This window comes from Lepidochelys kempii, chromosome 23 (genome assembly GCF_965140265.1).
Source record: "Lepidochelys kempii isolate rLepKem1 chromosome 23, rLepKem1.hap2, whole genome shotgun sequence".
In the NCBI taxonomy this organism is placed as follows: Eukaryota; Metazoa; Chordata; order Testudines; family Cheloniidae; genus Lepidochelys; species Lepidochelys kempii.
This window is the reverse complement of record NC_133278.1, coordinates 12545473-12569126: the sequence shown is the minus strand read 5'-3', so window position 1 is coordinate 12569126 and position 23654 is coordinate 12545473. Positions and strand designations below refer to the sequence as shown.

The following is a 23654-nucleotide window of genomic DNA, read 5'->3' as shown; positions in this document are numbered from 1 at the left end:
GCACACAGAGAGCCTATGGGTGTGATCTTGTGCAAAGCCGACGCAATACCAGGCTAGATGGTCGCATCGGTCTGATCCTCTGTCCCTAAGGGGCACTATCGGCCCACCCTCCCCTTGTGGGGCCAGTGGAGCAGGGGGCAGGGAGACCCACTGAAAGGGGCTGGAGCAAAGATTAACCGAGGCTGTGAACACGCACGGCATGGCTGGGCCCAGACCATCCCTGACCAGGGATGCCCTACACCCACCTTCCCCTTTCTGTGCCATGGTCCAGAATCCCCTCTGGAGCTCAGGAACCCCCCACCTATCCCAGAGGAGTTCTCCAGCCCCTTGGATTGTGTCCCTAGGGTGAGACGCTGGTATTTCGGAGTGGGTGGCTGAATCCATCCTATATGGAAGGAGGAAGGGCGGGGTCATACTGAACAGAGATCCTGGGTTCTCTCCCCAGCTCTGGGAGTGAGGGCTATTGGTTAGAGCAGGAAGGGCTGGGAGCCAGGACTCCTGGGTTCTCTCCCCAGCTCTGGGAGGGGAGTGGGGTCTAGTGGTTAGAGCAGGGTGGGCTGGGAGCCAGGACTCCTGCGTTCTGTCACCAGGGGAGCGGAGTAGAGTAGGGGGCTGGGGAGTCAAGACTCCTGGGTTCTCTCCCCAGCTCTGGGAGAGGAATGGGGTGTAGTGGGCTTGTCATGATTTTGTGGCCCCAGGGCTTATTAATTACAGGCACCTGGGACCAGTTGTCCTCCTGTTCTTCCCTACACTTGGTGCAGGGTTTACCTCCTCCGTGACATTCAGACAGCACCTGGTGCGAAGGGGCCCAGCAAGAACGCTCGACTCCACAGCCTCTTGCCATCCATCTGTAAGGGGGAGCTTCAGAACGCTGCATCCCATCCACCCCCACATTTCTGGCCGTGCCCTGGGCATCAGTTGCCTGGCGACTCTGGTGGGAAAGGGAACACACGAAAACCAGGCCCACAGCCCCTTTGGGGCGTACCCTGCTGCTGGAATCACAGGCACCCGCGCACTGGAGGGCAGACGGCTTTGTCCTGTAGGCCAGCTCTTTCAATGCAAATGGGGGCCTGGCTGGAGGGGCGGACCCGGATTTAGTGGGGTGGGTGTTGGGGGCCTGGCTGGAGGGGCGGACCCGGATTTAGTGGGGTGGGTGTTGGGGGCCTGGCTGGAGGGGCGGACCCGGATTTAGTGGGGTGGGTGTTGGGGGCCCAGCTGGGGGAGAAACAATGTCAATAGGGGGTTGTGGGGCAGGGGCAGCAATGGGGGCTGGGGGTCACTGGGGAACTCAGTGGTGGCTATAGGGAGTTGAGTGTAGTCACGTGGGGGGCTGTGGAGCAATGTGGGGGGGTCTCACGGGGGGCTGGAGGACTCTAGGGCAGTTGGGGGGCGCAGGGAGGATTTATGGGGCTGGGAGTGATTGCCCTTTGCCCTCTTACGCCATTTCCGGCCCCACCCGGAAGTGCTCGATTGCTGGCCCCTCCTCCACATTCTGCGTTCTTTCCTTCTTCGCGGAGGCGGAAAGAGCCGAAGCCTGCGCCCCCCCGTCTCCGGAAACAGCCGAAGCGGCGTCGAGAAGGGCTGGGAGGAGAGGACGGAGCCGAAGAGCTGACGGAACTCCCCGAAGCCGCGATCCGGGCGTGGGCGGAGTCTCCGAGCAGCGGTGCCTGGAGATCCCCGAGCGCGGGGCGGAAGGGGCCGAGCGACGGCGGAAATCCCCGAGCGCCGGGCGGAAGGGGCCGAGCGACGGCGGAAATCCCCGAGCGCCGGGCGGAAGGGGCCGAGCGACGGCGGAAATCCCCGAGCGCTGGGCGGAAGGGGCCGAGCGACGGCGGAAATCCCCGAGCGTGGGGCGGAAGTGGCCGAGCGGGAGGCGCCGCGGCCTGTGCGGGAGCGAGGCAGAGGCCGCGATGTCCGACTTCGACGAGTTCGAGCGGCAGCTCAACGAGAACAAGCAAGGTGGGGGCGGGGCCGGGCCGGGACCAAGCCGGGGAAAACGGGCAGGACCGGGGCCCACCAACGCCTACTGGGCCCGGCCCGCGGCATGCGCTGGGGGCCCCTTCCCGCCGGCCCCACGGCTCCCTCCCCGTCCCATAGCGCCCCCCCGGGCCGGTCCCACGGCTCCCCCCCATGCCCGATAGCGCCCCCCACGGCTCCCCCCCTCGCCCCATAGCGCCCCCCTCGGGCCGGTCCCACGGCTCCCCCCCCCTCGCCCCATAGCGCCCCCCTCGGGCCGGTCCCACGGCTCCCCCCCCCTCGCCCCATAGCGCCTCCCACAGCTTCCCCCCATAGCGCCCCCCTCGGGCCGGTCCCACGGCTCCCCCCCCTCGCCCCATAGCGCCTCCCACAGCTTCCCCCCATAGCGCCCCCCTCGGGCCGGTCCCACGGCTCCCCCCCGCCCCATAGCGCCTCCCACAGCTTCCCCCCATAGCGCCCCCCTCGGGCCGGTCCCACGGCTCCCCCCCTCGCCCCATAGCGCCTCCCACAGCTTCCCCCCATAGCGCCCCCCTCGGGCCGGTCCCACGGCTCCCCCCCGCCCCATAGCGCCCCCCACGGCTCCCCCCCGCCCCATAGCGCCCTCCCCGGGCCGGCCCCAGGGCTCTCTTCCTCTCCCCCCGCCCCATAGCGCCCCCCCGGGCCGGCCCCAGGGCTCTCTCCCTGCCCCCGAGTCTCTTCAGCTAGTCATATAAGCTTCCTAGCTAGGTCTCTCGCTACCCCCATGGATCGGCTGAGCTAGCTTCATAGACCCTCCCCATGCTAGTTCCCTGCCTACCCTATAGCCCTATATGCAGCCCCATAGATCTCCTGCCCTATACACCTTCTACCTAGCCTCTCCCAGCCAACCCCATAGATTTCCTGCTCCATAGCCCCCCAACCTATAGATCTCTAGCCAACCCCATATCTCCCAACACATAGACCACTCCTCGCCTGCTCCTCATCCTACCCCATAGCTCCTATTCCCCTAGTCCCAACACCTTCCTGAGGGCCATGCCTTCAGCATCCCTTCCCCGCCAAGCTCACCCTTCTACAGCCTGCCCTATAGCCCCCTTCCAGTCTGTGTCCCCAACCTCTGAGTGCCTGTCTTATGGCCCCCCACTGCCGCATGGCCTCCAGCCAGCTCTCCTATCTGCCCCCAACTTCTCTATCCCCCTCCACTTCCCCTTTCCTCTGCCAGTGTCCGCCTTCCTGCCCTATAGCATTGCCCGGCCCCAAACTCCTGCTCCACATACCCTCCAGCAGCACCCCTACCTATCCCCCCAGAGCTCCCTGCCCACTCCTTGAGTGCCTGCCCCATAGCCCTCCACCAGCACCCTTTTGCCACAACCTACCAGCCTGACCCTGAACTCCCTGTGCCCCTCTCACTCCAGGGTCTGCACCCCACAGGCCTCTGCACTCCTTCTGCCAGTCCCTCCCCCACTGGCATACCCCCAGCCAGCCCCTGCTCTCTCCTGTCTGACCCTCTCCACTCTGTAGCATCCCCTTGAGCAGAGACACTGAGCTCCATTATTAACCTTAGCATGCTTTGGGGAGGGGGTAAAACATGTGGGTGTGCTCCCTTCTCCCCCCTGGGACTGGGGGAGGGGTTGGGGGAGAGAAGGGCAGTCCCAGCAGACTCAGGCTCCTCAGACTGGGGAGAGAGGGAAGTCCAAATCACCCCCTTTTCCTCCTTGGGGCAGGAAACTGACATCCCCTCTTGGCAAATAAGTCCAATAGGAGTAGGGAGGGGCACACGTCACCATTGGGGGCATTTTGGGAGGCAGGGCAGGTCTACTATCCCCACCCAGCACTTGGATGCTGGGGTGATGGCAGCCATGGGCAATTTAGGGGCCAGATGTGAATCTCTTGCCTGTTACAGCATTGGGTAGGAAGCGGGGGGCTGTGGCTTGGTCTCTTAGGTAAAACCCCTCCATGGGTCGGTAGGTTTCTCTGGCCCAGGACCTGGAAGGGTTTAAAACCCTTTGTGTGACTGTATGGTCATCTCCCTTGTGTTAGGAAGGAAGCACAGGGGGCGTCCTGCTCTGGGGTGAAGATGGAATCAATTCCAAGTCCATCCCTGTATAAAAACAACAAAAAGATCGTGTTTTGGGGGCTTGCTTATGTCAAAGTGGAGGGTAGCTCTGAAGCCAATAGAGCCAGCATCCTATTAAAAGCACAAAGCCTTTATAAATAACCCCTCAGAGGTGTGGGGTATTATATTCCTCGGCTTGGCAAAATTTGAGTCTGTCTCTCTTTTTGTAATTTGGATGGATGATAAGGATTATTTTAAAGCATTTTTTCCTTTTGTTTATGTACATTTTCACAGTTGGGCAAAATTTATGGGGTTTTACCGTTTTTTCTGTTTCCTGACTTAATTTTGAAGAACTGTGAAAATTTATGGGGTTTTAAGCATTTATTTCCTCTTTTTATCCATTTAAATTTTCAGTTGCACAAAGTTATGGGATTTAAACTTTTCTCTCTTTAAATGGTCAGTAGCTCAAAATTATGGATTTTAATTTTTTTCTCATCTATTTGAATGTTCACAGTTGCGTGGAATTGGAGGAAGTGCTGATTTACAATTTTGCAGTTGTGCAAAATGATGGGCATTAAATGTTTTTTCTGTTTATCAATTTAAATTTTCACAGTTGCATGAAATTAGGGGGTTTTTAAGCATATTTTTTAGATTTTTATCAATTTGAATTTTCACGGCCGTGGCAAGTTATGGGTGGGTCAGACAATAACGGTCTAATGCCACCATGTGTTTGGTACGTGTTGAGGTGGGACCTTGTTCTCAAGCAGCGTTCTTCCTACTTTGCTTGTCTGTAAATGTCAATGATTATCAATGAGAATTTTTTCTCCCTTTGGGTGTGTGAAATAGACATGTACTGACATTTACCCATGAAAATCTGTATGTACCTGTCCTGCGGGTGCTAGTAGCTGCCTGTGATGGAAAATCAACCCCGGCTAACACAGTCCTGCCATGATCCTAGAGCCCAGTTTTCAGAGTGACAGTTGGCATCTGTAGGGCCATGGCATGGTTGGGGGAAGGCGGCTGAGTTCTGTAAAGATGGTCTAGTGCTTAGGGGATCCATATTCAATTCCCTACTTGGCTACAGATGCCCTGTGTTGGCAAAAGTCACCTCTATGCCTCAGTTTCCCCATCCGTAAAATGGGGCTAATGCAAGCGACTTCTCCTTTTAAAGTGCTTTGAGATCTCCAGCTGAGAAGTGGTAGTTGGGGAGTGATCTGGAAAGTTGAGACAATAGTGCAGGGCAGCTGAGAAGACCAATATATCAAGAACTGTGAGGTGCTAAGTTACCACAGGTCCTGGGGGCCAGATAATTATCGTAACTAGACATGGGGGTTAGTAGAACTCTGGAGTCCAGATGTTCCCTCACTGCCTCGCCACAAGACCAGCTGATCTCCCCGAGATCAAGCCACGCTGGTAACTCTCTCTGTCACGCCCCCGGGCTGAGCTGAGCAACCTAGTCTCTAGGACGTCCGGTTGTGATTGAAACAGGGCCCAGCTTGCTAGGTGCAGCGGTACCAAGTGGGATCAATAAACTCGTGCAGTTGAGGACCAAGGGTGGGGTGGCTGAATGGTTCGGGAGCTCGGTAATAATCCTGGAGGTTGTGGGCTCGAGGCTCGCTTGACTGCCCCCTGATCAAAACGGCCTCTGGGGCAGTCAAGGGTGGTCTCTCCTTCACAGTCCCGTTGGCTCTGAAACCGTCCAGCCTGAACTGTGGCCTGATGAGTCATTGATGCCAGGGAGCGTTGACTTTGCCCAGGGTCAGCGGATAAAAGGGTGGGTGTTCTCCCTGCTTTGTAAACAGGTGTCAATGGGCCAGGGGCTCTCCCCTGTTCATTCTAGACAAGATGGAAACCCAGCAGTTCTGGTTGCTTTCCAGACTTGGTCACTATCATCCCTAGCTCTTACCTAGAGCTTTTCATTTGTAGATCTCAATGCACTTCACATGCTTTAGTGTATTTACGCTCCCAATGCCCCTGTGTGGCAACGCTGTGGGGAAATGGAGGCACAGACTGGTTAAGTGACTGAACCAAGGACATGCAGGCAGTCTGTGGCAGAGCAGGGAATTGAACTGGGATCTCGACTGGCGCCATAGCTGCTGGCCTGGCCTTCCCCTCTCGGGCTGGAAACCCACATCTGGGAGTGTGGATTATCCCTGAGCTGAAACCCCTCCCCTGCTCTGGCTCCCAAGCAGGTGCCAAAACCACTCCCTCCCGCTGCTCCCAGGACTAGGAATGGGGTGCTTCACACTCTGCCGTCTGTCTTGCACAGTTCCAGAGCTCGCCAAGCCTGTCCACCCTGCCACCACCGAGAAATCTAACCCCCTCCTCTCTCACGCACATGGCTGGATCAACAGATCAGTCCTCACAAACAAGGCCTTGTACAGCCCGGCCCATGACACCAGCCTTTGTTTTCCCTCCCAGCACAGCTGTGGGCTCTTGGTCTGGTCCCTGGCCGGCACCTGCTCTGTTCTGGAGCTTGGGCCTTCCGCTCCCTCCTGGCTCAGACCATTTCCATTGTAAAATTGAACCCTGCAGAGCCTATGGGACATGAGGGAAGGTGCAGTTCAAGGCCACTGGAGCTGGGATTGGGGCCCTGGGGGTGTTGCAGGGGCACCTGAGAAACACAGCCCTGGTGGTTAAGTCATAGAATCATAGAATATCAGGGTTGGAAGGGACCTCAGGAGGTCATCTAGTCCAACCCCCTGCTCAAAAGCAGGACCCATCCCCAATTAAATCATCCCAGCCAGGGCTTTGTCAAGCCTGACTCTTAAAAACTCCTAAGGAAGGAGATTCCACCACCTCCCTGGGTAACGCATTCCAGTGTTTCACCACCCTCCTAGTGAAAAAGCTTTTCCTAATATCCAACCTAAACCTCCCCCACTGCAACTTGAGACCATTACTCCTTGTCCTGTCCTCTTCCACCACTGAGAATAGTCTAGAACCATCCTCTCTGGAACCACCTCTCAGGTAGTTGAAAGCAGCTGTCAAATCCCCCCTCATTCTTCTCTTCCGCAGACTAAGTCTAGTCCTTCCCACTCCCAGTTTGGTGATGGAAATTGAGGCACTGTCGGGGGAGATGGCAAAGGGGAGCTAAGGGGCGGGGGGTGGATAAAGAGGGGTTGGGAAGGTATGGAGGAGGTGGGGGGTTGGGGAAGGGGGCCAATGGGGCAGGTGGGGGTCTAGGGGAATGGGGGCTATGGGGTGAGGGGCTGGGAAACTATGGGCAGATGGGGGGGCTTGTGGAAGGAGAATTATGGGGGAGTGGAGGGGGCACTTTGGGGACTTGGGAAGCTATGGGGCAGGTGGGGGGCTGGAGGAAGGGGTGTTATGGGGGGCTGAAGTTATGGGGCACATGGAGGGAAGAGGATGGCTGGGAGAACATGGGCTATGGAGCAGGCAGGGGGCCAGAGGAGAGCTGTGGGGGTGACTGGGAAGCTATGGGGCAGGTGGGGGGCACCCATGATGCCCCAGGAGCCGTATGCTGGTATATTTGAATAGTGTCTTATTTTTTTACCTTCAAACCTTTTTAAAGTCCCCCCTCGAAGCGTAGTTTCTCTAGTAGCAGAGCCTATTAAAAACCCGGAAACCTGACCTTTTCCCCCCCATCAGCTGAGATGGGGTTGGCAGATGCTCCTTGGCGCTTCCTGAAATCAGGCAGGAGGTTCGCTCTGGGGGGAGGCCCACATAGCAGCTGGGGGGCGCTGAATCTGGGGCTTAGAGAGCAGGATACGGTGGGGGAGAATATAGCTGTGGTTCTGGGGTAGAGGCGCTGTTCAATGTCACATTGACAGGGCAAATAGCAAAGGCAAACAGCAGAGCCTGGGGTGTATGAGGCAGCGAAGTCCAGTGGTTAGATCACCGGCGTATGAATCAGGACTCCTGGGTTCTCTCCCGGCTCTGGGAGAAGAGTGGAGTCTAGTGGTTAGAGTGGGGGAGGAGAACTGGGCATCTGCACTGCTGGGTTCTGTTTCCTGTTGGGTCAGGTTTACAAAGTTAGTTTGGTGCCTAATTCACTTAGACTCTGCTACCTTCCCTTTTGCCATCTAAATGTGGCCTTTGTTCTTCTCGCTGGGATTAGAGGGGGAGACCCTCCCAGTTGGGGGGCAATAAAGTAGCGATCAGTGGGGAGCGGCTGGTCTTATCCAGCCCAGCAGGCATGGGGTGCGTGAGGATTTCGTCTGGTGCTCCTACGGGGCGATGGATCGGGTGGGGACGGTCGGGGGAAGGCAGAAGGGGGAGCAATGGATCGGGTGGGGACGGTTGGGGGAAGGCAGAAGGGGGAGCAATGGATCGGGGAGGCTGCATGGTAGGTGGCATCGAGGGGAGAGTTGGCATCAAGGTTGCGTCCTGGCATCTAGGGCAGTCTGTCCCTGCTCTGTGGGTGTGGGGGGACGCTCCTTGGATAGAAGACCTTGTGGTTCCTTGTGGCTGTCTGCCTGGCTGGCTTTCCTAGGGGGCTTGTGCCACCTCCATCACGAGGCAAAGTGTAGAGGTGCAGCCCCCAGAACTACGATTCCCAGCATGCCATGCAGTGCAGCATGGCTGCGCCTCTGAGATGGAGGGAGTGTTGCATGCTGGGAGCTGGAGTCCCTCACATGCTACATCCGGCAAACTGGAGCCTGTCATTGCAACTGGACCTGCAGTGGAGCCAGGCAAGGCCCAAGCCCCCGTGTGGGGAGACTGGTAGCTGCGGGGTGGATGGGACACTGAGAATTGGGGCGGGGGCTTGTCTCCCCTGCTAACCTGCCCGCCCTCCCCCCGCAGAGCGTGACAAGGAGAACCGTCACCGGAAGCGCAGCCATAGCCGCTCGCGGAGCCGCGAACGGAAGCGCCGCAGCCGCAGCCGGGAGAGGCGCAACAGGGACCAGCGCAGTGTCTCGCGGGACCGCAGGCGACGCAGGTAGGGAGGGGCAGTCTGGGCCCCAGAAACCCTTTGTCCCCCCCATCGCTCCTCACTGGTGCTGTGGCCGGTTCGAGGAGTCAGAGGGGGAATGGCTGGCCCCAAGCGCTGGTCTTGAGAAGAGATCTGGGGGGCTGGGAGCCAGGACTCCTGGATTCTACCCCCCAGCTCTGGGAGGGGAGTGGGGTCTAGTGGTTAGAGTGGGGGAGAGGGACTGGGAGCCAGGACTCCTGGGTTCTATCCTAGCCCTGGGAGGGGGGAAGGGGGTCTAGTGGGTTAGAGCCGTGGGGGCTGGGAGCCAGGACTCCTGGGTTCTATCCCTTGTTCCCTCTAATTTTTTTCCATCCATGTGCAGGTAATGTGCGGATGTGCACCACCAGTAGAAACACAAAAACCTAGAGAGAATATATTTTTAAAAAGTTCCCATAGGGATAATTACTCCAGCCAGGACAGGTTAGGCATTTTAGAACTCACTGTTCTCAAAGAATTAAATGCAAGGCTAAGAGAGAAATAAAATGATGAAATGCATAGACCAGTCAACAAACAAAAATAACACACTTTGAAAGAGTCAAATTACAGAGACTATATGTGCATTGCAGGAAGAACCAAGAATTAACAACAACAGCAACAACACAAGTATGTGTTGGGAGGTGAGTGTGTCAGAGACGGAGACTGTGTGTGTGAGAGAGAGAGACACAGAAACTGGGTGTGTGAGAGAGAGAGAGACCCAGAGACTGGGTGGGTGTGTGTGTGGGTGTGTGTGTGTGTTGCTGGGGAAGTCTCTGAGAGATCCGTGTGCTCTCTCTTTAAGGCACTCACTCACCAGAAAGCTGGTTATCTAGACGGCAGCCGCTCTCCTGCTCCTGAGCCCTGTCCCCCCTCCCCTGCCCTGCGGAGATGGGGTACATGGGCAGGGGGGAGAGGGACACCCTGATATCAGTGCCCCTCCCCGCTCTGCTCAGCTAGCAGGAGGGTCCCGCGAGCAGCTGGCCAGGAGTCCAAGGCGGAGGGCAGGAGCAACATGGCTGCAGAGCAGCCGGGGGTTGAGGGGCGCAGCGAGCACACACCGCTGAATGCGCACGGCTCTGCTAATCAGTGTGCGGCACTTGATTGATTCCTGGGCAGCTACGCAGCTTGGAGGGAACACAGGTTCTATCCCCAGTTCTGAGACAGGTGTGGGGTCTAGTGGTTAGAGCAGGGGGGCTGGGAGCCAGGACTCCTGGGTTCTGTTCCGGGCTCTGCAGTAACTTGTTCTGTTACCTGTATACGTGTGGGGGGAGAATAAATCTCTTTACCTCTCTCTATCCTCCTGCTGTTAGGATACCTCTCTCTATCCCCCACTGGCCATTCTCTGGGGGACATTCTCAGACATAACTCCCCCCTGCCAGGAGCTTTGGGGCGGGCCCAGCGCACTAGGAGTCCAGGCGGTGCAGACCGAGGGTTCTGCAGTCCCGCGTGTGCTGCCACAGGGACTTTCCCTTTGGTGGGCTGACAGGCCGGGGCCAAGACACAGGTCCAGCGAGACCTGAAAGGAGCCGATTGGGTTACCCACAGCCAATATTAACACCCCAGGAGCTGTGTGCCAGGGCCCTCCCCCGCCTACGTTACCTCCAGCCGGCGCTGTCCTCTGCCTCCCAGTGCCATTCCAGCTGTTCATAAAGCCTGTAAAACATGGCAATGGCCCTGTAACATGGTCTGAAATTCTTGGGGGTTCGGGGTGGGACAGGACATCCATGTAAGCCCGTTTGGGGTGTGGGGGTTATTGCATCTGGAGCTCCCCTGGTTGAGCTGCGTGGAGAGTGCATTCGACACTTGCTCTGCCCTTAATTGGAAGGGGAATTTTGACAGGGATCTCTGAGCCAAGCGTCAGGCTTTTGGGGGAAGTCAGCGGAAGATTCCTTCCCCTGTTTGATGAATCGGGTCTCTCTCCTGGTGGTCCTGTAATGCCCTGACCCAGCCAGTTCTCCAGTCGCCCCCAGAGTCTCTGAATGGCGAATGCAGGAATGAAATCTCTGAACGATCCTTTCAGCAGCCGTAAAGAAGCAGGAAAGGGCACCAACCTGACCTTTTTTTTCCCCCTCCCCTCTGCAGGTCACCTCTAAATCTTGCTGGCCCCTTGAGGTGAGTGCTGTTCTCTCAGGTAGGGAAACTGAGGCATGGGAGGGACTGGCTTACCCCCAGGGAGGAGGGATTCTGTGTCAGCAACGGTAGAGCATGGCTGCTCCATGCTGTCCCCTACTGGTCTAGGCGCTCGGCTCTTGCCTCAAGCTGCTGCTGGGATTGGCCAAAAAAGAGGGCAGGGCTAGTGGGCTGGGAACTCTCCCCAATCCTGAGTGGTGACCCTGGCTGGGGTTGGATCAAAGCGTCTCGTGGGGTAGAAACCGTCATCCTAGCCCAGGCCAAACCTTGCCCCTCCTGCCCGGTGACGCGTCTCTCCTCTCTTGGCAGCCGCTCCCCCCGGCATGAGAAGAAGAAGAAGATCCGCAAGTACTGGGACGTGCCACCGCCTGGGTTCGAGCACATCACTCCCATGCAGTACAAAGCCATGCAAGGTATCTATCCTGCCTAGGTGCCTTCTGTCCGAGCAGGGAGCAGACCTCTGCTGACCGCCCCAGGCCTCCCTCTCTCTGCCCCATTGCCCCCCACTCCCCATCGGCACGGGGGCGGGGCAGGGAAATTGGCTTTTGAATGCGTGGATTGGTGTTTCTCTCTCCTAGCCGCGGGTCAGATTCCAGCCACAGCTCTCCTCCCAACCATGACCCCCGACGGATTGGCCGTGACCCCCACCCCGGTCCCGGTGGTCGGCAGCCAGATGACCCGACAGGCCCGCCGCCTCTACGTTGGAAATATCCCCTTCGGCATCACTGAGGTACTGGTGGCTTCGGCAGCCCAGCTGCTGCTCTCTCTTGTCCGTATGTCGCCCGCACTCTTTCTCTCTCTGTCTGGGACCCGTCGAGGAGCGCTGGAAGATATAACCTTTCTCCCCAAAACAGGGCAGCACTAGCAGCAAAGGAGAGCAGAATCCATGGAGCGAGGTTGATGCCATGCAGCTAAACACATAAGCGGCTTTGGGGCAAACACTAACCGAAGCATCTCACTGGGGCCGACTGCCTGAGCTAGGTGGCTGAAGGGTATACCGCTCCCTCAGCTACATGATAGCCTCCAGGGGGGAGATCAGTCCTGAAAGCCAAGGAGGCCTGGGGTGCCTGGGTGGGGAACTGGGACTGTGTCTGTGAATGCTGTTGGCAATTGGTAGCTGCACGTGTCCCAAGCAGGCTCAGGTCTCTGTCCCTGTGACACATACAGACGGGTCTCTCTACTTACCCGGTGAGCAGTGCAGTTTGGGTCTCAGTAATTTGCCCTCTTCGCTCCTGGACGTGGTAACGGTAACGCTGGCGTGGTTTTAACATCCTCCGCTCCAGTGACTTGCGAGCCCTTTCTTTTAATTTGTCCTGCCTGGTGACAACTGGGGCCAGCACCCCTTCCAGATAGCAGTAGGGGAAGTGCTCTCTTTCTTATTATTTGAATTTGACTCTCGCTCAAGCAAAAAACCAAGATCAAAAAGTTGTTTCCATTTCTTTTTAAAGTGAAAATTGTGGGGCTGAAATCCCTCGTAGCACAAAAGTTTGCTACCATCACGCAAGGCAAGTAGGCTGTTCCAGTTTTCCCACCTGCTCTTTGCTATCTATTTGAAATTCCGGGCCTACTGGTTTGCTGCCCTACATCGCTTCTTCCCCCCCCCCCCCCCCCTCTCTCTGCAGGAGGCCATGATGGATTTCTTTAATGCTCAGATGCGTCTTGGCGGCCTGACCCAGGCCCCTGGCAACCCCGTCTTGGCTGTGCAGATCAATCAGGACAAGAATTTTGCTTTCCTGGAGGTGAGTCAGCTTTTCGTTCTGTCTGTACAGCGCCTGGCACAATGAGGCCCTGGGGCTCCTCAGCGCTCCTGTAACATACCCAGTTGTCCAATTCTGGTGTCCACAAGTCCAGAAGGATGTTGCTAAATTTGAGAGCATTCAGAGAAAAGCCACGAGAACAATTAAAGGACTGAAAAACATTCCGTATAGTGAGAGACTTCAGGAGATCAATCTGCTTAGTTAGGAGGTTAAGGAGTCACTTGGTCCAGTCTCTAAGTACCTAGATGGGGAACAGAGATGTGATCATGGGCTCTTTAGTCTAGCAGAGCAAGGTCTAACCTGCTCCAACGTCTGCCGGTTGAAGCTAGACAGATTCAGACTGGAAATAAGGCATACATTTTTAGCCGTGAGGGGAATTCACCACTGGAGCAAACTACCAAAGGTCAGGGTGGAATTTCCAGCACCGGAAATCCATGCTGGCTGTTTTTCAAACCGATCTGCCATGTTTCAAACAGGAATTATTTGGAGGATGTTCTCTGGCTGTGTTATGCACTAGATACTAGATGATCACAGTGGTCCCTCTCTGGCTATAGAATCTGTGAACCTGCCTTGTAATGAGACGGCAGAAACTTAGTCGATTTAGTCTCTCCGGAGATGGTTCGAAGGGGGATTGGCCCTCAGCTTGCAAGCACCTCCCTGGGGAGGAGATTTCTGCTGGCAGAGGACCCTTCAGTCCAGCAGAAAGAGGCAGGACCAGGAAGATGAAGAAACAAATTCCGGGGCCCCGGGAGGAGGATGAGCCATTGGTGCAATTGACCTAGGGTTGGGGTAGGTTTGCCATCTCTCGGCTGGTCGAAATTCAGACTGGATTCTTCTTCTGAAAGCACCTCTCGAGCTCCCCCCCCCCCAAAAAGTTACAGAATCAGAAATACCAGGCTGGAAGGGACCTCAAGAGATCGAGTCCAGCCCCCTGCACTGAGGCAGGACGAAGTGTCCCTAGACCGTCCCTGATGGGTGTTTGTCCAGCCTGTTCTTAAAAACCTCCCTTGGAAGCCAGTGCGACCCCCTGGCCAGTTAGTCCCCATTTTGCAGCTGTGCTTTGGCTCCCCGTCTCCGAAGGGAAGCACTTTGCGCTTTTCTTTTTTGGAGTTCGTCTGGTTGATCTCAGATCCAGTTCACGGTTGTTTGGAATTCTAACCTCCAAAGCGCTGGTGACCCCTCCCTGCTCAGTCTCATCTGCAGATTTTATAGGTGCATGCTCCACTTCGTTATCCAAGTCACTAACAAAAATATTGCCTAGTACTGGACCCAGGACTGACCCCTGCCGGACCAGTCTCCCAGTTTGACAGCGACCCATTGCTAACTAGTCTGAGTGCTGTTCTTTGAACCAGGTGTGCACCCACCGTACAGGAATTTCATGTGGAGCTCCTTTCCCTAGTTTGCTTGTTAGAATGTCATTTGGGACTGTCAAGCTTTGCTAAATCAAGATACTTCAGGTCTGCCGTGTCTCCCTGTCTGGTAGGCCAATAATCCTGTCAAAGAAGGCAGTTAGGTTGGTTTGGCAGGATTTGTTCTCGCCAAGTCCATACTGGCGATTTCTTGTAGCCCTGTTACCTTCCAGGTGCTCACAAATTGCCTGTTCAATAATTTGGTTTCATAATAGCTTGTAGAATCAGTTCTGGGATCACTGGGTGAGGTTGTCTGGGCTTAGGCCAGACCTAGATGATCCCAATGGTCCCTTCTGGACTTGGGAGTCTGTAAAGGGGATGTAGAGTCCATGCTCCAGGGTGGTGTTTGATTGCAGCAGGGACAGGAGGAAGATTGCACCATGGCCCGTAGTGCGTTATGGGTGGGTGTTGCCCATGCGGCGCGAGATACAGAACTGGATCTAGTCTGTCCTAGCAGGGCGGGGAGCATACTGGACTTAGTGGTCTGCTCTGGGGCAGCATGGCAGTGGGATTACTGGCTGAAGGGGCCTGTAGCGGGAAGCTGGGCCCCACCAGTAGCCGGTGGAACTCCTTTCCACATGATGGGACTGAGGCCAGGATCCGTTCAACATTTGGAGGGAGGATGAGACATTGGCGGGGATAACGGAACATTTGCCATGTGTAAGGGAAGGAGTGTGATCCAGAGCCAGTAGGGGAAAATGTTTCCTCTTTCCTGGAAAGTTTCTATTTTTCAGCAAAAATTTGGATACCCGAATATTTTGGCAGAAAACTGAAATATTTCAATGCTGAAAGGCCGCTGCTTTGCCTCATGGGAGTTGTAGTTCAGGGGGTGATTCATGCTCCCAGTCTCCTCTATATCCTGGGCCACCTGTTTGGACTCCATCTTCCATAATACACCCTGGGTACCCTCTTGGAGAGGGGAGGTCGTGCATTAGGGGAGTCCCTGGCTGTGTAGTCTGGCCAGCAGGGACCCAAGCCTGTAGATACAGATAAGGGTTTGAGGCAAGGGAACTACAGCTCCCATGGTGCACCGTGCCCTATCCTCTTGGATTGGGAAGGCAGTGCATCCTGGGAGTCCCATGATGCACTGCAACCAGGGAGATGAAGTCCAGCTTGTAGAGGTGAGCAGAGTTTGCTTGCCTGGAGTCTACACCAGCGTTAAATAGGAATATTTTGGTTTTGGGGCATTTGGGTTTTGTCTCAAAAATGTATTTTTTCCCAGGAAGCAGGTGCTTCTCGTGCAAAACTTTGTTTTGCCAAAATCCCTGTTCTCCGTGGAAAATCAGTTTGGGTTGAAGTCATTTCACCCACTCTAGCGTGGTGGACACCCCACCCTGTCCCGGGGCATCAGCCAACCACTAGGGCTATGTCTGCATGGGACAGCTAGCCTGGGCATGAGCAACCGGGCCGCTTGGCTGGACCCGTGGTGCTGCGCTGCTCTGCGCGGCTGGGCCCGGGTTCCAGGGGTCTTTGTGCAGAGATGTTCTAGGATTTGGAACTCATCTGGCCTGTAGGGGAATTGTGGGAAGGCATTGGAGGGTTATCAGCGCTCACGTGACTTAGCCTGCATCCTCACTGCAAAGTGGGCAAGTTCCTGCCCAGGTTCTAACCACACACACCCCCAGCACGCACCTGGCTTCTAGCCCCCGCTCCCCTCCCCCCCATCCTTCCCAGCTGGGTCACAAAGCTTAGACTTCAAGCACCAGGTCAGAGGGTTTTGTGTGTGTCTGGAAGGGGGTGTTGGGTCAAAACTTTGCTCAGAACCTGGATTAAGACACCCCCCAGCGATGGGCTGGGACAGGGCCAGGTTATTCCGGACGTGGCCAGTAGGGGGCGTTGTGCAGAAGGCAGTTGACACAACAGGGGTCCTGCGTAGCTTGGCTTGTTTTCGGAGACTGGGTTAGGTGGGCAGTTGGGCAGCAGTCCCGCTCTGGGGGGCGGGGGGGGGAGAGGGGCAGATGTGGGCCGAATCGCTGGCGGATCACGTGAGCGCAGGGGCTCTGGGTTGTGGCATGCATGCACATTAAGTTCCTCCATGTCCCTCATTGGCTCCCCTCCCTGGTTCTCCTGCAGTTCCGCTCCGTGGACGAGACCACCCAGGCCATGGCATTCGACGGCATCATCTTCCAGGGGCAGTCGCTGAAGATCCGCCGCCCCCATGATTATCAGCCGCTGCCCGGCATGTCTGAGAACCCGTCTGTCTACGTGCCAGGTGAGTAGCCCCCTGGCCCCGGTGTGGGGCCAACAGGGGTGAGTGGGCCTGCACCTTCTTCCAGAGGGCACGGGGGCAAGGGAGATCAGCTTACCCAGGTCAGCCAGGTGCCCAGCCCTTCCCTAGACACATTCTGCATGGCATCGTCACGTACGCCCGTCTGGGTGTGGGGCAGCAGGGCTTGGGAGGCTGGAGAAATTGGAGGGAGGGACCAGATGCCCCCGATAAGACTGAGTCCAAGAGTCCACTGGGGGCTGGTTATGTAGGACCCTTCTCCCTGCACAGGGACACGGCCCTTTGGGGCTGGGGTGCAGGGGCTGATTATAGGGGGACCCCTCGTCTGGTGCTGGGATGTGGTCCCTCTGGGCTGGGGTGCAGGGCCTGTGACTCCAGGGACCACCACAAAGGTGGCCCTGCAGGACGAGTGGGGGCTGCGTTGCCGTCTCATGGGGCGTAACTGCCTTGCAGCTGCTCCAGAGCATGCAGGACAGTGTGGGACACCCATCGGTTCCCTTCCCTCTTCTCCCCGGCAGGTGTCGTGTCCACCGTGGTCCCGGACTCCGCTCACAAGCTCTTCATAGGGGGTTTGCCCAACTATCTGAATGACGATCAGGTGAGCACGGGGCAGCGGGCGGTCCCCCTCCGACAACGCCCGGGTCAGCCCCACGGGGCACCGGGAATGGGCTTTTCCCCGCAAGTCGCTCCGGCCCGCTGGCTTCTCCGCCCGCATATCCTGGCTCTCAACACCCATCTGCTCTGGTTTGAGCCAGAGCTGCCCTCCGAGAGTGGGGGCGATGTGAAATCTTTGCTAGGGAGGGCTTTGAATTACAGCAGGCTGCAGGGGTGGCGTTCAACGCTCGTCACGCCTAGCCACGAGACAGACCCATGCCAGGCACTGCCTGGGCATCCAACGACCGAGTTGAGGGGGGAGCATCATGCCAGGTGCCCCCTGGCAGCCAAAGCCCAGGGGAGCCCGTTGTTTTGGGTGCTGCCTGGGCACACAGTGAGAGCCCACCCTGCCCCAAAGAGCTCCTGGGCTACGCAGACAAAGAATGGGAGGGTAAACTGAGGCAGGGGTGTGTGCCCAGGAGTCCTCGCTGCCTGCCCGCCCCAACTGCCCTCCCCGTCCGCCCCAGGTGAAGGAGCTGCTGACTTCCTTCGGGCCGCTGAAGGCCTTCAACCTGGTGAAGGACAGCGCCACCGGGCTGTCCAAGGGCTACGCCTTCTGCGAGTACGTGGACATCAACGTCACAGACCAGGTACTTCCCAACTCCCCCCTCCTCCGCCCGCCTCTCCTCGCAGCTCTGCCGCCCTCCGAGGGGCCTGCGTCCGCCAGCCCAGCCAGCCGTGGGGGTGTGTGCGTTCTCCTTTTTTTTTTTGGTTTTCTTTTGTTTGGTTTTTCCTCCTCCCCTCCTTGAGCAGGTGAAATTTTTTTTCCTCCACCCCTAGGGAGCGCCAGCCTTTCTCTCCTTTACAGCTCCGGGGGCCCCCATAGGCCGCGCCTCGTCGCTGTGATCGCCTCGTTTTCTCTCCCCCCACCCCCTTTTTCCCCCCTTCTCCCCAATCTTAGCCCGAACAGCGGCCACAAACCAATCCGAAGACCCCAGCTCTGCTCTGTCCATGCAAGCCGGTAAGATCCCCCCCTCTCCAAATAAAACCCCCCCATCAAATCCCGCTGTGGCCGGGAAATCTCCTCCCTTAGCCGCAGCTGCCTCCAGCGCCGATCCTGACTTGCCCGCGTCGGTTGCAGCCTTATAGAAATCTCTTCGGACTTTCTATATAACGGTGTTTTCTCTTCTCCCGCTGTGCTTTTTGTTATAGCGGGAGGAGGAGGAAGAGAACCGTAACAGCAGGGGCCCTCTGTGCGCTGCATTCCCAGCGGTAGTTGTTCAAATGCAAGTATATGTATAATTTTTTTTAATGTATTTTTTTTTTGGATTTAAAAAAAAAAAAAAGCAAAAAACCAAGCAACCAACCAAACCACCCCGCCCCCGTGCGCCCCTTCAAATCGCCCCCCACAAAAAGTCAGCCCCGGCGCTGGCGGGAGAGGGGCATCCTGCCACAGAGAGGGTCCTTAGATGCGCGTAACTTCATAACCCCTCCCCCAACTCTCTCCCCCCTCCCCCCACCCCCGGAGGGCTTAGAAAGAGCTGGTCTAATGGTGCATGCTGGGCGCGAGACCTCGGCGCTTGGGTGAGTTGCGAGAGGGTGCGTGTGTGTGTGTGTCGTCCTGCCCCCAGCCTGTCTGTGCCCCACAACCCCTTCTGTCCCTGCACCCTTCTTTCCACTTCCTGTCCCAAACCTGACTTGGGTCTGTCTCCAGCCTGCCTGGGTCTCTGTGGCTCCCCCCACAACATCCGGCCCTTCCTGTCCCCAGCCTGTCTTTCAGACCTGCGCCCCCTTTCCACTTCCTGTCCTTGGCCTGTCCTTTAGGCCTGTGCCCCCCACCACCATTTCCTGTCCTTTGCCCCCCCTGCGGCGCCCCCCACTTCTGTCCTCAGCCTGTGTTTTGGACCTCCATGCGCTCCCCGCCCTGTCAGGAGCCTGACTTGGGCCTGTCCCCAGCCTGACTGTGTCACCCCATCTTTTGGGCACATGCCTCCCTGTGCCCAGCCTGTCTCTCGGGGCTGTGCCCTCTCTCCACTTCCTGTCCCAAACCTGACTTGAGCCTGTCTGGGTCACTGTGCTGTGGCCGGCCCCCCCTTTGCACTTCTTGTCTCCAGCCTGTCTGGGTCCCCACAGCCCCTCCTCCCCATCCTCCACTTGGTCTTGAGCATCCCCGTCCCCAGGCGGTCTGTACTCCTGCCCCGCACCTGGCTTTTTGGGGGCTGGGCGCCCCCTGCTGCGTGGGGAAATGCAGCAAGGTTGCGCAGTCGGTCAAGAGCTTCCCCTGCCGGCCTGGTGAGGGGGAGTCCGTGGCTGGCACCCGGCCCAAGCGCCCCCCGCTGGCTGGACTGGCCATGTGCCCGTGGCCTGGGAGGCCTTCAGAGACGCAGGTAACGCAGCGCCCCCTGGGGGAGAACAGGAGAGCCTTCGGAGCCGGCTGCTCCTGGGCTCCCAGCACGAGATCGCTGCGTAGGCCAGGCGCCCCGGGGGCAGAGGAGAGCTGCGTGAGTGTGTGCGCGCGTCTGTCTGTCCATCGCCCTTCGCGTCTGTGCTGATTGCAGCGGGGGGCCGGGGGGAGGAGCAGCCCGCTGCGGCGCTGGGAGCAGCCAGATTCATTTCCCCTCTGATTTCGAAGGCCATCGCCGGGCTGAACGGCATGCAACTGGGTGACAAGAAACTGCTGGTGCAGAGAGCCAGCGTCGGAGCCAAGAACGCCACGCTGGTGAGTGGGGGGGTGGGAGCCGGGACTCCTGGGTTCTCTCCCCGGCTGGGGGAGGGGAGTGGGGTCTAGTGGGTTGGAGCAGGGGGGCTGGGAGCCAGGACTCCTGGGTTCTCTCCCCGGCTCAGGGAGGGGAATGAGTTAGAGCAAGCGGGGTTGGTATCCCAGGCTAGCTGGGCCCTTCGGTCTGATCTAGTCTAGCAATTCCCAGGCTCCTAGAACGGGTGGGGCAGTTTTCCTTTCCCCTCCCCCCTCCCTCCCCAAACAGAAAACGTGATGCTTTCCTCCCGCGTTATTTTGGGGTGCCAGGGCCATCTTCGGGAGGTCCCACTGGGTATCTTACTGGAGAGGCTGCGGGTGGGGTGATTTCAGGTGCCTTATGAGGCTTCCAAGTTGATTCGGATGGGGGAGCCCCCTGCTCCTCCTTCCCAAAGGGCAACGGGCTCAGGCTCCCGGCAGATGCAGGCAGCGTCCCGCCCTCGACCGCCAGGGCTGAGGTTCTCCGAGCCCCCAGGGGCAGGGTGGCAGCCTCCCTCAGATCCCAGCACTAGGGGCGAGGTCGGGGCCAGGACCAGCAGGCCGGAGCACAGGGCAGTCTGGCTGGGAAGGGGCTCTCGGGGCCAGTGCGTAACCCTCCCCCTCCGGTCTCCACAGAGCACAATAAACCAGACCCCGGTGACGCTGCAGGTGCCCGGGCTGATGAGCTCGCAGGTGCAGATGGGTGGGCACCCCACCGAGGTGCTGTGCCTCATGAACATGGTGCTGCCCGAAGAGCTGCTCGACGACGAGGAGTACGAGGAGATCGTGGAGGACGTGCGGGATGAGTGCAGCAAGTACGGGGTGGTCAAATCCATCGAGATCCCCCGGCCCGTCGACGGCGTCGAGGTGCCCGGCTGTGGCAAGGTGCATGGAAGTAGGGACTAGTGGCGGGGGCGGGGCTCAGAGCCAGGGCGCATGGGGTCTATCCCTGGCTCTGGGAGGGGAGTGGTTGGTCGTGGGGGCCGCTGGGAGTCAGGATGCCTGGGTTCACTCCTTCCCCCTCCCACCACCCACCCATACATGTATATCCAGGTCGAGGGGGTGGGGGTGGGGGTCTAGTGGTTAGAGCAAGGGAGGCTGGGAGTCAGGACTCCTGGGTTCTCTTTCCAGCTCTGGGATGGGAGTGGGGTCTGGTGGGTACAGCAGAGGATGGGGGGGCTCCTGGGGTGGGACAGCGTCAACCTCGGCCCCCGCACCCTCACCTCCACGTCTGGCTGGCACCGTAACACCTCCCCTCTCCGCCCCCCCCAGATCTTCGTGGAGTTCACCTCGGTCTTCGACTGCCAGAAGGCCATGCAGGGCCTCACCGGCCGCAAGTTCGCCAACAGAGTGGTGGTCACCAAGTACTGCGACCCCGACTCCTACCACCGCCGCGACTTCTGGTAGCTGCCGGGCCGGGCCGGCCCTTCGGCCATGCAGCGGGTTTCTATTTTATGGCCAAAATGGTTTTTTGTTTTTTGTTTTTTTTTTTCAATTGTTTTCTCCCCCCTCCGCAAAAAGAAAGACCCCCCCCCGATTCCCTCCCGGCCCCTGAGGGCCCCCCCAGCCGACGGCTGCCAGTAATGGTTATTCCGTAGTAGAGACATCTCCTCGCGCCTTTCTGTGCCGTTGCGTATTGGCTGAGAAGGATTTCCTTGTTCCACCCACCCCACCTGTTCTGTTATTCCCCCTCTCCCCCCGGCCCTCGGTGTGCATATGGAGTGTCTACCGCCCCCCCTTTATTTCCCGTCGTAATTAAACACTTTTTCCAATCCCCCAGGGTCCGCCCGCCTGTGTCTGTCTCCACGTGGCGCTGCCAAGTCAGGGCTCAGCTCTCCGGGGCAGCTGGAATGGAGGATGTGAATGCCCAGGAATGGGGGGTGTTTGAGTTGCTGAAACAGACTGGGGACCCCTCGGGGGCTGGGATCGGGGGGGTGCCCCGTCCTGCCAGCTGCCGTCCAGGCAGAGAGGCGCTGAAGTCGGGGCCACGCCCAGGAAGAGAGTGGGAGAAATCCCTGTCTGAAAGAACTTACAATCAAGAGACAAGGCAGGCTATGGGGGAGGGGAAACTGAGGCACGGGGGGGCTGTGCCTTACCCGAAGGTGTTGGGGTGGGAGGAGGACCCAGGTGCCCGCTGGGACAGGCTGTCCGTCCCCATCAAGAGCAAGTGCTCTTCTAACCGCCCCGCACAGCCCCTTGGGAGCCAGCTCTGGATGTGCGTAGCTATAGTAGGTTGTCATCGCCATGGGGCTGAAGCCACCAGACGGGGGCGTCACTGACCCACACACTGGCATGAGCCACTGCTGTCTGCTCTCGGCCCTGCTCCGTTAGCCAGCGGCTCGCACCCAGAGCATCCACTCGGTGCTCTCTAGCCCACCGGCTGGCACCATATAATGGCAGAGATTCCAGCTCCCAACCTCCATGGCTGAGAGACACACAGGGCGAGTTGTTACCTTTGGTTACAGCTGGGGGCAAACTGAGGCACAGTGCTATAGAGGACAGCCCCTTAGATCAGTGGTTTTCAAACTTTTTTTCTGGTGACCCCGTTGAAGAAAATTGATGCCTGTGACCCAAAAGAGCTGGGGCAGAGGGTTGGGGAGCAGGGGTGAGCCCTGTGGGGTGGGGCTGGGAATGAGGGGTTCAGAGTGTGGGAGGGGGCTCTGGGCTGGGGATGCAGGCTCAGGGCTGGGGCAGGGGGTTAGGGCATGGACTTACCCCGAGCAGCTCCCAGTCAGCGGCAAAGTGGGGGTGCTAAGGCAGGCTTCCTGGCAGAGAGGTGGAGGTCCAGTTTGGTCCCACCCCCATGGCTCCTGCACCGCCCCACAGGCCTCATTAACCCTTTTGTGCATCCTGCAGCACATGGGGAAACTGAGGCAGGCGCTGGCTGGAACCATGCCCAATTCTCAGTGCGTCACACCCGCTGCCCTCACCTTGCAGCCGGTTCCAGGGCGGCCATTGCTGAGTGCCGCCCCTGCCCCACACAGCAGGGCTTTGTTCTCCAAAACCTCCCAGGGAGCTGGGCAGGGCAGGGGTTGGCGGTTGCTTAAGGCTGAAGGGCGGGTGGGTACTCGGCCCCTGGGAAGTGAAACTGAGTCACGAAACTGAGGGGAAGGGAAAGAGGCGGCAGCTGGGTAAAGGGCCCCAGGGGCCACCTGCCCTAGAAATCCCAGCCAGGGGCATGCCCATGATGACGGCGTCTAGGTCCTGTGGAGGGGCTGCAAAATGAGGGGTTGGAGACCAGCCCCAGACCCCATGAAAGGCCTGGAGAACCTGCTGTAGCTGCCTGTGTTTAGTGCAGGGGTGGGCAGACTTTTTGGCCTGAGGGACACATCTGCATGGGGAAATTGTATGCAGGGCCATGAATTTAGGGCCAGGGCAGGGGGTTGGGTTGTAGGGTGTAGGAGGGGGGTGCTGTGTGCAGGAAGGGACTCGGAGCAGAGGGGTGTGGGTGTATGATGGGGCTCAGGGTGTTAGGGGCTTATTCCTTCACCCACTTACTTCCCTGGTCCTTCTCGCATGAACAGAGAGCAACAATACCCGAAGTCCAAAGGTGCAAACAATTCGATGTTTATTGGGGTGAACTTCCAGCAAGCATGATTCCAGTTTCCTTCCTTAGTGTCCCCCTTCCCAGCTCTGACACCACAGAGCCTTACCTGTGTCCCTGTTCCCATTCCTGCCCTTAGCCAAACATTATTCCAATTTCCTTACCCCCCCATTCCCTGTTCCCACTTCCCCCCCCTTCCTGATTGACTGCAGACTATATAGTAAAACTTGAGTTCTGCTTAGCTGTACCTTAACCTATCATTTTACAGAAATTTTACTAACCAATCCTAACATATTGTAACATGATTATGTAACCAATTATATCCCACCACCTTAATTAGT

At 58.0% G+C, this 23654-nt stretch overlaps 1 protein-coding gene across 2 annotated transcripts; it reads left to right on the top strand.

Annotated features, from left to right (window-relative positions):
* Positions 1-1768: 1768 nt before the first annotated feature.
* U2AF2 (U2 small nuclear RNA auxiliary factor 2) lies at positions 1769-21543 on the top strand. 2 transcript variants are annotated; one of them, XM_073322042.1, is made up of 13 exons: positions 1769-1959; positions 8774-8909; positions 9509-9559; positions 11001-11030; positions 11358-11461; positions 11627-11778; positions 12671-12787; positions 16288-16426; positions 16960-17039; positions 17563-17685; positions 19659-19754; positions 20406-20654; positions 21042-21543. In XM_073322042.1, exons 1-13 carry the CDS (start codon positions 1911-1913, stop codon positions 21174-21176), a joined length of 1461 nt encoding a protein of 486 aa, XP_073178143.1. In that variant the 5' UTR covers positions 1769-1910; the 3' UTR covers positions 21177-21543. The 2 variants fall into 2 exon arrangements, with proteins under 2 accessions (XP_073178143.1, XP_073178144.1); XM_073322043.1 differs by having other exon boundaries at positions 1772-1959; positions 19668-19754.
* The last annotated feature ends 2111 nt before the right edge of the window (positions 21544-23654 follow it).